The sequence below is a fragment of the Stigmatopora argus genome, chromosome 21 (genome assembly GCF_051989625.1).
Source record: "Stigmatopora argus isolate UIUO_Sarg chromosome 21, RoL_Sarg_1.0, whole genome shotgun sequence".
In the NCBI taxonomy this organism is placed as follows: Eukaryota; Metazoa; Chordata; class Actinopteri; order Syngnathiformes; family Syngnathidae; genus Stigmatopora; species Stigmatopora argus.
Window position 1 is genome coordinate 11,442,122 of NC_135407.1, and position 16,369 is coordinate 11,458,490.

Sequence of the window (16,369 nt, forward strand, 5' to 3'; positions counted from 1 at the left end):
TTTTGAAGGGAAGACAAAAGCAAACAAGCCTCGATAGGTTGCATTTGAAAGTCCTGGGAGAAGAAAGGTATAAAGATTTAAAACAAAATTTGAATTAAGTTTAGTGTAAGGTTAGATTAAATTTAAACAAAATGTCTCCCCCCCACTCTCTCTCCCCCTCGCTCTTTCCCCTCCGCAAAATCTGTCTAATTTTAATACTATTAAACACATTTTAGTACATATTTGTTACTTTGTTAATAAATTGCGAATTAGAACAAATACAAATGTTTTTCCAATCCAATATTCTATTTTTGGTGTTTTTTTCAGATGGTTGGAACGAATTAATTAGTTTTTAGTTCATTCCTATGGGAAACATTCATTTTAGTTACGAGTAAATCGACATACGAGCTCAGTCCCGGAACGAATTAAGCTCGTATCTCGAGGTACCATATTTTTCCGCTATTAATTTTTTTTAGTTATTATTATTTTTAAGTTCATAAAAATGTGAAAATCCACCCTGAAACTTGTAAGCGGAAGCCACTCTTGCTACTGGGACTCAGCACTGAAAACAAAAAAAGGTTATAATCACTGTTCCCTCCAAGCTGCGCGCGTGCGCAATTGCGCACTACTCTCGTCTTCTCTGCGCAGCAGCAATCCTATGGCGCGCAGTAAAAAAAAACGTTTGTTTTTTTTTTTTAAATGATGGCGCCGTTTAAGCGGCAGCCAGTGGCAGTAGCTCTGTCCACTTATGTTTTTCGTGTTTTACAGCATGTTTTACATGAAAAATTAGAGGGAACATTGACATGCACCTGCTTGTGGCAGGTGTGATACTGGTGTGCCCATAGCGAGCAATGATGATGTCGTGACCGGATGATTCGCCTAAAGACTTTTCGCCGACGGACGTTTGACAGACGGACAGGCCTCCGAATGAACGTTCGTTCAAACAGCGTTTAATGATTAAATACAAATACTAGTATTTGTATTTAATCATTAAACGCTGTTTTCAGCTGGATTTGACCGAATTTGAGAGCATTTTGAGCCATTTGGCGAATGGACGTATATGGACATTTTTTTTGCCTCCATCGCGACATCATCGCGACATTTTACCGAGGAATTCACTTCCCTGGGCTCGGTTCTAATGTCCAAAGAGCTCCAGTATTTGTATTTAATCATTAAACGCTGTTTTCGGCTGGATTTGACCGAATTTGAGAGCATTTTGAGCCGTTTGGCGAATGGACGTATATAGACGTTTTTTTGCCTCCATCGCGATATCATCACGACATTTTACTGAGGAATTCACTTCCCTGGGCTCGGTTCTAATGTCCAAAGAGCTCCAGTATTTGTATTTAATCATTAAATGCTGTTTTAGGATGGATTTGACCCGATTGCTGTCATTTTACGGCTCGGTTCTGCTACATCTGCCCGCCCAAGAGTGCTTATTCCCGGGCTGCCATTGATGGTAGACTAACATTGATTTTTACTATAATTTGGACAACACCGGTGGCGGGCCGGATTAAAAATCCTAACGGGCCGTATATGGCCCGCGGGCCGAGGTTGAAAAACTTGTACACACACGATCCGGGGGCGGGGCGAGCGCGCGAATCCCGTTTCGGCGAAACCTCCGTTCGGGCGAATGAACGTTCGGCGGAACGTCCATTCGGCGACCTGCCCGTCTGTCAAACGTCCGTCGGCAAAACGTCTTTAGGCGAATCATCCGAGTACCGATGATGTCGCTCACACTGGTACTCAGTGCGCTCAGGGAGGTTGACTTTCTGCTCAGACCAACGAAAAATTAGAGGGAACATTGGTTATAATAGGGGTGACCCTACATCGCGATTTTTCGATTATCGCGGCCATGTCTGGTCTACATTAACCACGATATTCGAGAGAATTACTGTATATATTCTAAATATAGTATATGGTGACCCAGTGACCGAGTGGTTATAAATGACACTTTGATACAATGTAAATTAGTCACTGTAGAGCTTGGATAATATTTATTTATCTATTTTCTGAAACGTTTATCCCAACTAATTACAGGCGCCAGGTGGGGGACACCCTGAATCTGAGACGGACAACCATTCATGCTCACAATCATACCTAGGGGCAATTTAGTGTTCAACCAACCTACCATGCATGTTTTTGGGATGTTGGAGGAAACCGGATTACCCGGAGAAAACCCACTTGAGCCCGGGGAGAACATGCAAACTCCACAAAGTGAGGACTGAGCTGGGATCAAACCATCGACCCCACAACTGTGAAGCAGACTCGTCCACCGCAATTTCCAATGCTTTCAAAGAGAATAAAAAAACAAAACAAATAAAAAATAGGTCTGCAATGCATCATATCAGCTTCATGACACAAATGCCGGGATTATATAAGTAATTCAATGTATCAAATAAAAAAGGGATCCAACGAAAGCTCACTGTTGTATGTATAGCCCATATACTGTACAGTACAGTATGACATATATACTATCGCTACTGTGTACACAAATTGTATGAATTCTCTTAGACAGCGGCAGCTATTACTGTATTGTCATGCCACATTATAATTTAGAAGGTCACATATTGCCTGTAAGAGTACTCATCTCTCATCTAATTTTCTGAACCCTTTTATCCTCATTAGGGTAGCGGGGGGTGCTGGAGCCTATCCCAGCTGACTCCGGGCCCAAGGCGGGGACACCCTGAATCGGTGGCCAGCCAATCGCAGGGCACAAGTAGACGGACAACCATGCACACTCACACCCATACCTAGAGGCAATTTCGAGTGTCCAATCAGCCTACTGTGCATGTTTTTGGAATGTCGGAGGAAGCCGGAGTTGTAAGAGTACTTTTCACATTAAATCACATTGTCCTCTCACATAATTTAGGTCTCATACAGTCAGATACAGGAAAACTTTTAATTTGTCATCATATATTGGGATCAGGAAAATACTCCGCTTCACTGGAATTATCGAGCGTATACTGTTTTTGTGTGCTGTGCTTAGGTGAGTTATCTTCAGTCACTTTTTTCTGACTCTGACAACCCAATGGGATGTGCAACTAGACCGCAAAGGCAATCTAGTACTTTTTAGAGTAACTAAACTGTTTGGTGTATGTGTTCACCAAGACAAAGTAGAAAAACATTCATTTGCTCCTCTTCACGCGATAGTAGTGACTGCCCGATTTTTAGAATATTTTTTAAAAATATATTTTTTACATTTCAGTGTCAAATGGTGTTTGTTAAAAGTGAAGTTTCCAAGGTTACTATTGCTATGTCAGTCTACATCCTGTTGCCCATAGTTTTCTGTGATAGGCTCCCCCACCCCTGTAACCCTTGTGAGGATAAGTGGTTCAGAAACTGAATGAATGTTTGTAGTCCGCAATATTACACATCAGGGGTGGCCAACACGACTCCTGGCCAAAATGAATGCAGCCTTTGCTTCTTATCATATTTTGTATATACTGTGGCTCTTTGCCCTGTTTCATGTTTTTCTTATTTCATTCTCTCTTATAAAACACACAAATTCATCAGGGCCCATTTTAAACAAATAATAAATTATATTTAAAAAATAATTTGGCAGATTCTTTATGCTGCTTCTGACGTAAACTGTGGCTCTTTGACTCTAATTTAAAATTTTGGCACTTTGTTTCTAACTTGTGTGCCACCCCTGCTATAGTATATCAAACTCAAGGTTCCAAGGTTGTTTATTGTCATTCTATTCCTCCACTGTAATTTTGTTGGTACATAGTATTAACAACAACAACAAAACACAAATTGTTATTGCGCATGGTTAACTAATATTATATAATGCTACTGTAACACTTTCAAGTATGTGTCTAAACCAGTACTCAAGGATCGACCTAGAACAAACAGTTTAACCAATCAGGTTTCTGCTAAAACAAGCAGCACCTGACTGCAATCGACTTACACTTGTAATACACATGATTGCTGTAAAGGTGTCATCTTGTAAGATGAAATGGGTCAAATGAAATCCTCTGCCTACTGCGGGCTTTTGTGGAATAGTCCCCTGGTCTATAGTATGTCAGGGTTGTGGGATGATGGATGCCTATCCCGGCTGACTTTGGGTGAAAGGTGCACTACATCATAAACTGGTTGCACACATAAACAGACAACTAGCATGTGTACTCAAAATCACACCACTACTAAATACGAATACATCCTACAAAGCCTGTGCCAAAGTCAGGTGAAATTACTACTACACCACCAGGAACTACAGTTATGATTAAAAATATCATATAATGTAATGTGTTTTCAATTTGAAACTTAGGCAGGATGGTGACGAGTGGTTAGCACCACCGCTTCACAGTTTTGAGATCAAGGGTTCAATCACCAGCTGGTTCCAACCTTCCTGTGTGGATTCCGCAAAAGGGCCGCACTGGGTCCTAGTCTTTGTTTCAACCGACAGTTTGACCATAGAGGTGCCAGGTAAAATAAGTAGCACCTGAATGCCCTCAACTGATTACACTTGCAAAAGGTATTGATTAGCTGGGAACCAAATTCAGATTGTTCCCAGCCTATTGTCCATTGTTAGCTGGGATAGGCTACAGCACCCCTTGTGAGGGTAAGCAGAACAGAAAATTATTAGATGAATGAACAAACGATGTTGCTATATTAATAAACCCAAGATTCCAGTGGGCAGCCCGGTGGCGCGTCGGCCTCACACCTCTGGGGTCCTGGGTTCAAATCCAGGTCACGTCCACCTGTGTGGGGTTTGCATGTTCTCCCTGGGCCTACGTGGGTTTCCCCCGGGTACTGCGGTTTCCGCCCACATTCCAAAAACATGCATGGTAGGCTGATTGGACACTCTAAATTGCCCCTAGGTATGGGTGTGAGTGTGCATGGTTGTCCGTCTCCTTGTTCCCTGCGATCGGAAGGTCACCGATTCAGGGTGTCCCCTGCCTCTGGCCCGGAGCCACCTGGGATAGGCTCCAGCACCCCCTGCGACCCTATTGAGGATAAAGCGGTTCAGAAAATGAGAAAATGAGATGAGATCCTGTCTTTACTGCCCTACGATTGGCTGGCCACAGATTCATGCTGTCCCCCGCCTGGTACCCATAGTTGGCTGGCATAGCCTTCACCACCAGCGACCTTTGTGAGGATATGTGGTTCGGAAAATGAACTAATGAATTCTCTCTTTATTTCTCCTAGTTTTAGATTGGGAATCCTCCTTAAGATCTTGAAAATTAAAAAAAATAAAATAAAATAAAAACACATTCAACAGTTTAGATCAGTGGTTCTTAACCTTGTTGGAGCTACCGAACCCCACCAGTTTCATATGCGCATTCACCGAACCCCACCAGTTTCATACACGCATTCACCGAACCCTACTTTAGTGTAAAATAAATATGATTTTTTTTCAAATGAAAGATGTAGAAATTCCTCGCAACAGTGATTGGCCAAGCAATGTCACTGCACTGCAGTGATGGTCAAGCAGGGCATGTTATCGTGAATAGACATGATGAGTCGATGTGTCTTGACCTCCGTGGCAGATTCTCCAACGAACCCCTGAGACCAACTCACCGAACCCCTAGGGTTCGATCGAACCCAGATTAAGAACCACTGGTTTAGATGTTGAGATGGCTTTACTTGTGTTTCGATTTTTTTCTTGACAAGCTATTATTGTTATTGTCCTTTCCTTTTGTCATTAAGTTAATATAAACACAAGTTGTTTTCTTTGTTCGGATATACTATATGTAATAAAGACTGCTACTCCCAACCGCCCAGCCCCTAAAAAAAAAAAATTAATGTGCTAGGTTATAAAATTTGGTTTTATCATAAAGAAATATATCAATGGTAAGATGGTAATCACAGAAACCATTCAAATGTAGTATGAAATAAAATAAAATAAACTAATTATTTAAAGTTACTCACCATACTGTCGTAATGTATGAGCTCCAGCTCGTAGTCTGGAAGGATATCGGCCCTATCATTGACCAGCGCCAAAGCCATCTTAGCAGCAGGGAGGCAGGCTTGGCCCCCGGGCCACCCTCCACTCATTGGAAAGAGAGCTCCGATGTATAGCTTTTTCTTGCTGAGAGCTGGATACGAGCAGAACAGGAGTACAGCCAGAGTCAGGGTCACACAAAAGCCAGGGGTAGACCTGCTGTGAGGGAAGCATTGGCAGACTGTAGCCATTGTATTTGTGGTCCTGTGGTTCTAGCTCTACAGTACTTGGTTAAGTAGAGTATATTTTACCAGAACTTTGGATATGGAATGACATTTAACTAACTTGGATTTTTTTAAATGAATTTCTAGCTTGGTAGGAAGGTAGGTAGAAAAATATGTAGGTAGGTAGGTAGATAGAATAAAATTGAATAGTCGGTGGCACAAAAGTGAAGAGTGAGGAGCAGCATAGAGTTGGTCCCAACTTGGATATTAAGTTTAGATTCTCCTGCCAAGTTGCCTATTCTGGTATGCTGAAATGCTCACATTTAGAATTGGTCCTAAGAAATCTCAAGTGAGAAATTCTTTAGGAAGAAACAAGCCTGGCACAGTCTAGTTCTGCTCAAATCAGCTCTGGAATAGTTCTTCAGCCCGCCTACATTCTCTGCTCGCTGGTCCAAAGACGCATTACGACACACATTGGCTCGGGAGCACCGCGACACACGAGCATCATCTGTTGGTTTCCATTCAAAGCAGCCAAGTAAAATGAGTAGATCTCGAGGTGGTCTGTCAAGGTGTCAAAATGGAAACGCATCCCAGTTGTCGAGTAACAGAAGAAGATGAACAGGATGTGTGCAGTTCAACCAGTCCGAATGAGGTTTGACTGCAGCAGCACGCACCCGTTCGTGGCAGCGCATGAGAGGCGAGGAAGAGAAGGAGGAGGGAGAGGAGGAGGGATGTTCTCTCTGTTTCACAAACCACTTTGAATTTTCAATCCTATAATACGGCGCCGCACATTAATCTTCCAACCCCCCAATCCCTTTTCACTCACTCACGACCTCCATCCCACCTTCCTGCCCTCATCACCAAATTTTTATATATGGTATATGCTATATATATATATATATGGTATATAGTGTATATATATATATATATATATATATATATATATATATATATGGTATATAGTGTATATATATATATATGGTATATAGTGTGTATATATATATATATGGTATATAGTGTGTATATATATATATATATGGTATATAGTGTGTATATATATATATATATATATATATATATATATATATATCAGTGGCGGGCGGTGCATTTTCTGGTAGCGCCTTCAACGTATCAATCCAACCCTCAAAAACTATTTTATAGCTATAAAACCTCTACTGCAGCTACAGCTGCGACACATAAAAAATAATAAACAAATTAATGCACAAAAATGGGTTAAAATCCACTTCCTAGCATTTCATTATTAAATACAAATACTGGAGCTTTTCAGACATTAAAACCAGGCCAGGGGGTGATTTTCCCGGGAAAAGACAGCGATGAACGTCAATGGCGTACGGGCAAACATTTCCCGAAAATGGGGTAAAATCCAGCCGAAAACAGCATTTATTGATTAAATACAAATACTGGAGCTTTTTAGACATCAGAACCGGCCCCGGAGTATTATTTCCCCGGTAAAAAGACAGCGATGAACGTCGATACGTCCATACGTGAAATGACAAAAAATGCACTAAAATTAGGTAAAATCCACTTCTTAGCATCATTTATTGATTGAATACAAATACTGGAGCTTTTGAGACATTACAACCAAGCCAGGGGGTGATTTTTCCCGGGAAAAGACAGCGATGGACGTCAATGGTGAAACGCCAAAAATTAAACTGGGGTAAAATCCACTTCCTAGCAGCATTTTGTGATTAAATACAAACACTGGAGCTTAAATACAAACACTGGAGCTTTTCAGATATCAGAACTTGGCCCACAATTGAAATATTATTTAGGAATATAGCCATATTTTACTCACCAAAAATCCTTTTTACACAATATCCATCCTCCTTTCTTTCTTCTTTCTTTCCTATCGCCATCGAAGCTAATGATGAAAGTCGAGCCTGTCCTGTCATATTTCCGGCACAGTCCGTTTTGAAAATAGCTTTAAATCAACACAACAATATACTATTTGCCTGTGGAGCTAAGTTAGCGCGCTGAAAGTGCCCCACACACCATTTTCCCGGCTGTAACAGGCTTGCTAGCTTCGGAGTTGACCGCCCTTTCTTAATGATGTCCATTTTTTTCTGGAAAAGTCCGTCTGGAAAATAGCTTTGTGAGCAAACAGAATCCATTTGTTTTTGCTTCTGTCGGCCATTGTGGGTGGAGTTTCAGATCTCGGCTGCCTCGGGTACTGCTTTGGCCCGCCTACTAGCCAATCATAGTTTGTGAAAGCAATGACATGTCCCAGCCAGCAAAATGCTAACACCTATGAACAATCATTGTGGGGTTGCCAACTCGAAATCTGATTAGTTAAAAGCAACAGTCTAGTTTAATGCAGCAGACCCCGCAAGAACTGATTGTGAAGGCTTTGAGGCAGATCTGATCTGGCAACAAATAATGGCTGAAATGTGATTGGTTAAATGCTTCAATATGAAAACACACATCTGGAAGCAGTGCAACCAGGGGGAAAAGCAATGAAAGGAAGCTAACAGACCATTTGGAATAATAAGTATTGATGGACAAAATATAATATGATTCAGATATTTCTTAGGCCAGCAGAGAAGGCCTTGAAGGCCCTGACGGCCCGCCTGATATATATATAGATATATATATACATACATATATATATATACATATACACATATATATATATACATATAGATCATCTGCTTCTAACTAAATCTAAATTTTTCTTGAATCTTTGAGTTATATCGAGAAACTGTTTTCTGTGTTTTTTGTTATCAAAATTGTAATTATGAAACACTGCCTCTGTATCTTTGAAACCGATGACGTTATTGAAGGCAAGGATCTGGCAGAGGGCAAATGACTCAATGGAAAACAGTAGTTGAGATCACTGTTCCCTCTAAGCTGCGCGCGTGCGCAATTGCGCACTACTCTCGTCTTCTCTGCGCAGCAGCAATCCTATGGCGCGCAGTAAAAAAAAAACTTTTTTTTTTTTTTACCCCTTTCTTCATGATGGCGCCGTTTAAGCGGCAGCCAGTGGCAGTAGCTCTGTCCACTTATGTTTTTCGTGTTTTACAGCATGTTTTACATGAAAAATTAGAGGGAACATTGACATGCACCTGCTTGTGACAGGTGTGATACTGGTGTGCCCATAGCGAGCAATGATGATGTCGTGACCGGATGATTCGCCTAAAGACGTTTCGCCGACGGACGTTTGACAGACGGACAGGTCTCCGAATGAACGTTCGTTCAAACAGCGTTTAATGATTAAATACAAATACTAGTATTTGTATTTAATCATTAAACGCTGTTTTCAGCTGGATTTGACCGAATTTGAGAGCATTTTGAGCCGTTTGGCGAATGGACGTATATGGACATTTTTTTGCCTCCATCGCGACATCATCGCGACATTTTACCGAGGAATTCACTTCCCTGGGCTCGGTTCTAATGTCCAAAGAGCTCCAGTATTTGTATTTAATCATTAAATGCTGTTTTAGGATGGATTTGACCCGATTGCTGTCATTTTACGGCTCGGGTCTGCTACATCTGCCCGCCCAAGAGTGCTTATTCCCGGGCTGCCATGCCCGCCCAAGAGGGCTTATTCCCGGGCTGCCATCGATGGTAGACTAACATTGATTTTTACTATAATTTGGACAACACCGGCGGCGGGCCGGATTAAAAATCCTAACGGGCCGTATATGGCCCGCGGGCCGAGGTTGAAAAACTTGTACACACATGATCCGGGGGCGGGGCGAGCGTGCAAATCGCGTTTCGGCGAAACCTCCGTTCGGCCGAATGAACGTTCGGCGGAACGTCTATTCGGCGACCTGCCCTTCTGTCAAACGTCCGTCGGCGAAACGTCTTTAGGCGAATCATCCGAATACCGATGATGTCGCTCACACTGGTACTCAGTGCGCTCAGGGAGGTTGACTTTCTGCTCAGACCAACGAAAAATTAGAGGGAACATTGGTTGAGATGAGTTGTCTTCATTGTGTGACGAGTTGGAACACAAAATTGAAGTGGGTCAGAGGAGGAACACCCTGAGTCCTGAAGAACATGATTCCAGGAAGATTTTACTGCAAAATTCAAAGCAAAATAATGATCTAAAAGCAAGCATAGGGATAAAAAAACGTATTCATCATCTGAAAATAAATGAACCACTGGTGCAGTTTTGGCAACGCTGGACCCAATGGCAGTGGCTAAAGCCTCATTGTTTCCTTGTTTTTTTGAGTGATTTTTTAAATGTTTTTTTTATTTTGACACCAAATTCATATATTACTGAAAATTAATTAATTATGCAAAGTGTGAATGGGACATGACTGATTAGGACTTTGTTTTCCACAGTACTGACCTGGTGTCATTTGTGTGTCAAATGTAGTCCTCCTCGTAGAGCAAGCAAATGTAGTGAATAACAGAAGAGACACATGGTGTCGCACATCCTACCGCAGGAGCACGTCATAGAGTGAATGTGACCCTCAAGGGTGTGTGTAAACGTTCGTGCATGCGTGTGTTTGTGTGTGTGTGTGTGCACGTCTAATAAGCACTTTCACAACTAATTCTGACTCGAACATTTCATTTTCATTATTTGTTTTTTTTTTCCATCTGGTAACCTTGATCTGTTGTCATTTGCTTTTTTTACTCTGATGTCAATAATTTTCTGATGAAGGTCAATAGCTATTGCAGTGCGGCACTTGCAATTCATTTTGATTCTATATTAATCCCTCGAATAGTATTACGGATAATGTAGACCAGGCATGGCTGCAATAATTTAAAAAAAACGCAAAGCAAGATCATTATTACTACCACAATAAATGTTTTTGCAAATACAAGTACACAAGTACAATTATCAAAAAGTGTATATTTATTAAATATTACAGCTATAAATACATCAAAAGACTGTAAAGTATTAATATCTAAATATAATGTATATATATATATATATATATATATATATATATATATATATAAATGTAAATACTCTAAATAATGTACTCACAGTGAAAATAGTTCCTCTCTGCTTGATAATAAATAAAAACTGGTTAGTTGGAGTTTTAGTCCAAGTCCTTAGTCTTCTTCTGGCCATGGAACGATTATCTGCGATATCCGAGGAATTACTGTACTTGCCTGACTAAGCGTGGGATGAAAACATGCCAGGTAACAAAACGACTTAAAGAACACCATTGTCTGTTCTGAATGAATAAGTCAAAACATAGACGTTGTTCGTGTTTTTAAAGCATGAGGATGGTAGAATTTGTTGATTAAAGCTGGCTTTACCATGAAGCCAGGCAGCAGCATTCCCACACATGATGATGATTATCCGCACATTCAGTGAATCTTTGAATAAAAATGTGTGTGCAGGAAGCAGTCAAGGACGAGGGAATGCGTGCTTGAACGAAACTTTAATAAATTAAACTGGAGTCAAAGAAACTAGCAAAAGACTTGGCATCAAATAACAAAATCAAACCTGACGGGGAAAACACAAGGGGACGTGGAAAACAGGCAACATGGAGATGTGGAAACATGGCAGTTTAAAGCAGACAATCCGACAATGACAAAAGAATCATTTGGGTTTAAATAGACTGACATGGGTTGACGAGAGAATTAGGAACACCTGGGAAAAACACAAGGAGCAAGCAGGGGATACACCAGAACTGGAGAAACGACAGGTGGACACAATGGGCAATCACTCGGACAGGATACCAGGGGGGAAAAGCATAACAAAACCAAGCAAACCTAACACTGCCATCCAATTAACCAAGCAAGTTTTATTTCCAAATAAGCGCCATGGCGTAAGGTTTTTTTATTTTTTATTCCAATAGATCAACAAGAGTTGGTTCTAGAGGTGACTGTGTAGTTCCCTTCAGAAAGAGTGCATATAGTCAAACTCAATACCAATTACCATACGTGAACTCATTACTCTTTTTATGGGCTGCTACACAATAGCTTTCTAGTTATGAAAGTTTTACCATCAAAAGTTAAATAAGGACAAAACAAGTTTAAATTCCATAAGTAACTTGATTCGAATTGACTTGCCCACCATAGGAAAGACTTTGGGATCTCTTGCAACATGCTTATGACTCAGATCAAAGGTACTCGTGCAATTGACGGTTTTCTTCCAGTTCCACTTTTGGCTCCTCTTTTCTGTCCTCTGGGTGTCCCACTTCATAAACTTCTTAAAAGTAAATTCTGCTATCTCAATATCACACTATCAGAGAAAAAACTGCAAGTCTCCTGTCTCACTAAACATCTTATGGGTAACTACCTGTAATATTCTTAAATTATCCCCAAAAATCTACACAAACTCAGTGATTGTGAAAAGTCAACTTTAAAACAGGTTTTGACTAGTGTGTCAGATAGATGAGCTATTAGAAGGTGGTGTCCAGAGACCGTGGTTGGATCCAAATGCAGGGAAGCAAGCGGACATGGGGAAAGACGGTGCAGTAATGTAACTTTAATAACTTAGACTTATTGATAAAAACAACAAAGCCTTAAATACAACAGCTGGGAAAGTAACAAAATAACAACCAAGACGAATGAAAAAAAAATCATGGAAAACACTGGGGGAACGAGGAGCACTGGACGTTAGAGTAGAAAAGGTACATGACTGAACAGGGCAGGGTAGAAACAGGCATGAAGACCTGACGATCCAACAAGAACTGACAAATACACAGGGTTTAAATAGACAGACATTGGTTGACGAGACAATTAGAAACACCTGGGTGAAATGAGAGGCAGCCAGCAGGATAGACACCAAGGGTGAGGAAATGACAGGTGAACACAATGGGCAATCACAAGGACAGGTCACACAGGGGAAAAAGCCCCAAACCCTAAAACGCCAACAAAACATTAAGTAACCAATGCCTAACATGAGCCCTAAATTACTCTGAGGCACAAAGGAAAGGAGCATCCCAAAACTTCTGAAATTAATCTTGTATGATTTACTAAATTTCCTCACCAGTACAAAGTGTCTAGAATGGTTGATTCTTAACATCTCAGTACAGCTCACAGTTGAAAACTCATGGCAGAGCAATCAATCTTTTGTGTTAAAATTAAATATATATTTCTTGTTACAGATACAGCTGGAGAGGACATTTTGGAGGAAAAAGTGACAGCTTAACTGAAAGATCTCAACTTTATGGATAAGCTGCAAAGGGCTAAAAAAAAAGAGGTATGAAAATTTGTTTACCATAAGTTTTAGAAATGATGGTTCGTCTGTGCTCTACTGCTTAGAATGATTTATATTTGCTAAGCTTAATTAGTCATGTCATGGACATAGAACCTGAGTATAGGGCCGTGACCGGATGATTCGCCTAAAGACATTTCGCCGACGGACGTTTGACAGATGGACAGGTCGCCGAATGAACGTTCCACCGAACGGAGGTTTCGCCGAAACGGGATTCGCACGCTCGCCCCGCCCCCGGCTCGTGTGTGTACAACTTTTTCAACCTCGGCCCGTGGGCCATATACGGCCCGTTAGGATTTTTAATCCGGCCCGCCGAGTAGGTAAATCAGATCCCTACGGTCATCGGAGGGGTTTCTCCCCGGGAACAGTGCTTCGTGGGCGGATTTTAATGACACATGCTAAGGTCCATTATCGAGCTGCATATATTTCCCGAGTTTGATCACTAAAAATCGGCGAGTGATTGTGAATCATCCGAGTTACAACTTCTGACAAATGATTCGTCTTGTGCAACTTCAGCATGGGGATTCCATGGGTAGCCTCTATCGCTTTAACATTTTCGTTTTCATTTTTTTTCATAAGGGAAGTATCATTAAGGCTGACTAAACTACCAGTCTTTTGTTTTGAAACAAATCCTATCATTTCCGGGGTTGTTCTAAAGCAGGGGTGGCCAAGTCCGGACCTCGAGAGCCCCTATCCTATCTGTTTTCCATATCTCCCTCCTCTTGCACACCTGAATCAAATGATCAACTCATCAGCAAGCTGTCCAGAAGATTAATACTGATCCAGATTATTTGATTCAGGTGTGTTGGTGGAGGGAGATATGGAAAACAGACCGGATAGGGGCTCTCGAGGACCGGACTTGGCCACCCCAGTTCTAAAGGAAGTACATACCACTGGTTAATGGGACAAGGGTACTTCTTAAATGGGGTCGACGGAGGTTGGCAGCTTTGGGTGACAGTCACCACAGCCACAATCCCCCCTCTCTCAATGAATGCAATAATATTCCTTTGAAATTGTGTAGAACATTGGAAAATTAAAAACCCTATTCTGTCTGGAGGATCCCAAACAAGCAATGAAAAGAAATCTTTCAGAAATAAAATGATATACCGTATTTTCTCACATACACACCATTTGTCACAAAAAAAAAGATACATTACGCAAGACAAATTGATTTTGACGTCTATGAATGATATTCAAGGAGGAAAAAAAACATAAAACGTGAAAAAACTCTGACTTGTGCCTGCCATTGCTCGCTCAGGGCGCCACCATCTTACCTAGGGACGACAAAACTAACCGCTACGGACACACTTCCTGGTTGTACTGTTCACGTGATTTCCTTTTTGAATTTGTCAACATGCAGGGAACACCCATTAGGAATGTGCAATCCAGTTATCGATTATCTCAGAAATACCACGTGCGATGATTTTTCTTAAGACTTTCCCTTCAAAGTAACACATTTGTACTCCCTATTAAAACCATGAATATGGAGGACAAAATTGTGAATCATGGAGCCTCTTATACGAGAAAAATTCTAAAAATGCAGCGATTTTAAGGGAATTTTAAGGTGCGGCTTATACGCGGAGGTGGCCAATATGCGCGAAAATTCAGTAAATTCAGAATTAAATTGAAAAGAAAGGAATATAAAGTAATACTTTGATTGATTAGCTTATGATACTCATGTTAGGATTTACTGTTCAAGAAAAACAAAGTGAGTGGGTACGATTTCGATGTCTTTTTCAATATTGTTATTGGGCATTAAATACTGTCTCCCTTCACCTGTAAATGTCCTATACAGTGGTACCTCGAGATACGAGCATAATTCGTTCCGGGACTGAGCTCGTATGTCGATTTTCTCGCAAGTCAAACAAACGTTTCCCATTGAAATGAACTGTTACGACTCCCCCTGATGGTAAACTATACCAGGGAGTCGCAACTACCACAGCAGAAAGATTCAGTCAATGATGAGCCAGACACACATTGCAAGTAGCCTTCAATGAGGATTTATTAACAAGAACGTCCACCAAAACCGGGACTACGGGACAACATAGGGGAAGCAAAAGAGATTAAAGCGGCACCCTCAAATAAAACAGTAAAAAACCACCCTCCCAGACAGGTGTTCAATTGAACACCCACAAAATACAGGAAATAAGGCCTAAGGGTGCCACTGTCAGAACTGATGTAATAAAAGTCTAGATAGGGGAATGAACTACATGTATAACTGCAACAAACTATATGTATACCCCGGGGTGTCTAAACTTATCTCAAGTCCCCCTATGCAGTCCCAAAATAATTAACTCTATCAACATAAATACTCAATATAACCATGAGTAGCGTACTTACAATACCAGGTGAAGCTGGGGCAAACAAAACCTACTTATCCCTAGACAATAAGTGCCATCCCAAGAAAGCAAGGACTCCACTGCCTCAGCACCTACAATCACATGCAGTCAGGGAGCCAAAATCCAAGGGCCGAACTGCAAAATAAAAAGGGTTTAAATAAGGACAGGAAGTGGATCTTGATTGGAGGAGGGATGATTGGGAAGTAGTCACAGCTGTGTTGGCCTGGGCAAGGCTTTGCGACAGGGGTGGAGCCACAGCTCCAGGTACCTGTAAAGAAAAAGAAACCACACACGAAACAACCCACCCTACTATATAGTGTACCCAGGCTGACAGCCGTAACATGAACTAAAAACAAATTAATTTGTTCTAACCCTCTGAAAAAACACCCAAAACAGGATATTGGATTGGAAAAAATGTTTTATTTGTTCTAATTCGCCATCTATTAACAAAGTAACACACCGTGGTCGGACTCATCTCAGGAGGGGATGAGTCGGCCTACAGAGATGAGGTCAACAAACTGTCTTCGTGGTGCTCGGTGAACAATCTCACACTGAACACCACGAAAACTAAAGAAATAATCCTGGACTTTCGCAAACACGGCACAGATCTGGCCCCACTCCTCATAAATGGAGTATGTGTAGACAGGGTCCAGTCCTTTAAATTCCTGGGGGTCCACGTTACGGATAAGCTCTCATGGTCTACAAACATCACAGCAGTAGTGAAGAAGGCTCAGAAACGACTCCATTTCCTCAGGGTACTTAGGAAGAACAACTTGGGCACCAAGCTTCT

The 16,369-nt window shown here is 41.3% G+C and overlaps 1 protein-coding gene across 6 annotated transcripts in view; it reads right to left on the minus strand.

Annotated features, from left to right (window-relative positions):
• Positions 1 to 6,784, minus strand: part of gabbr1b (gamma-aminobutyric acid (GABA) B receptor, 1b) — a 129,306-nt gene extending 122,522 nt beyond the window's left edge. For 4 of the 6 annotated variants that reach the window (XM_077590961.1, XM_077590959.1, XM_077590960.1 and 1 more), the window contains exon 1: positions 5,857 to 6,784. In XM_077590961.1, coding sequence (XP_077447087.1) covers positions 5,857 to 6,120 — 264 coding nt within the window. In that variant the 5' untranslated portion in view covers positions 6,121 to 6,784. The remainder of the gene's footprint in view (positions 1 to 5,856) is intronic. The other 2 variants (XM_077590958.1, XM_077590962.1) reach the window with 2 other exon arrangements.
• Between the last annotated feature and the right edge of the window lie 9,585 nt (positions 6,785 to 16,369).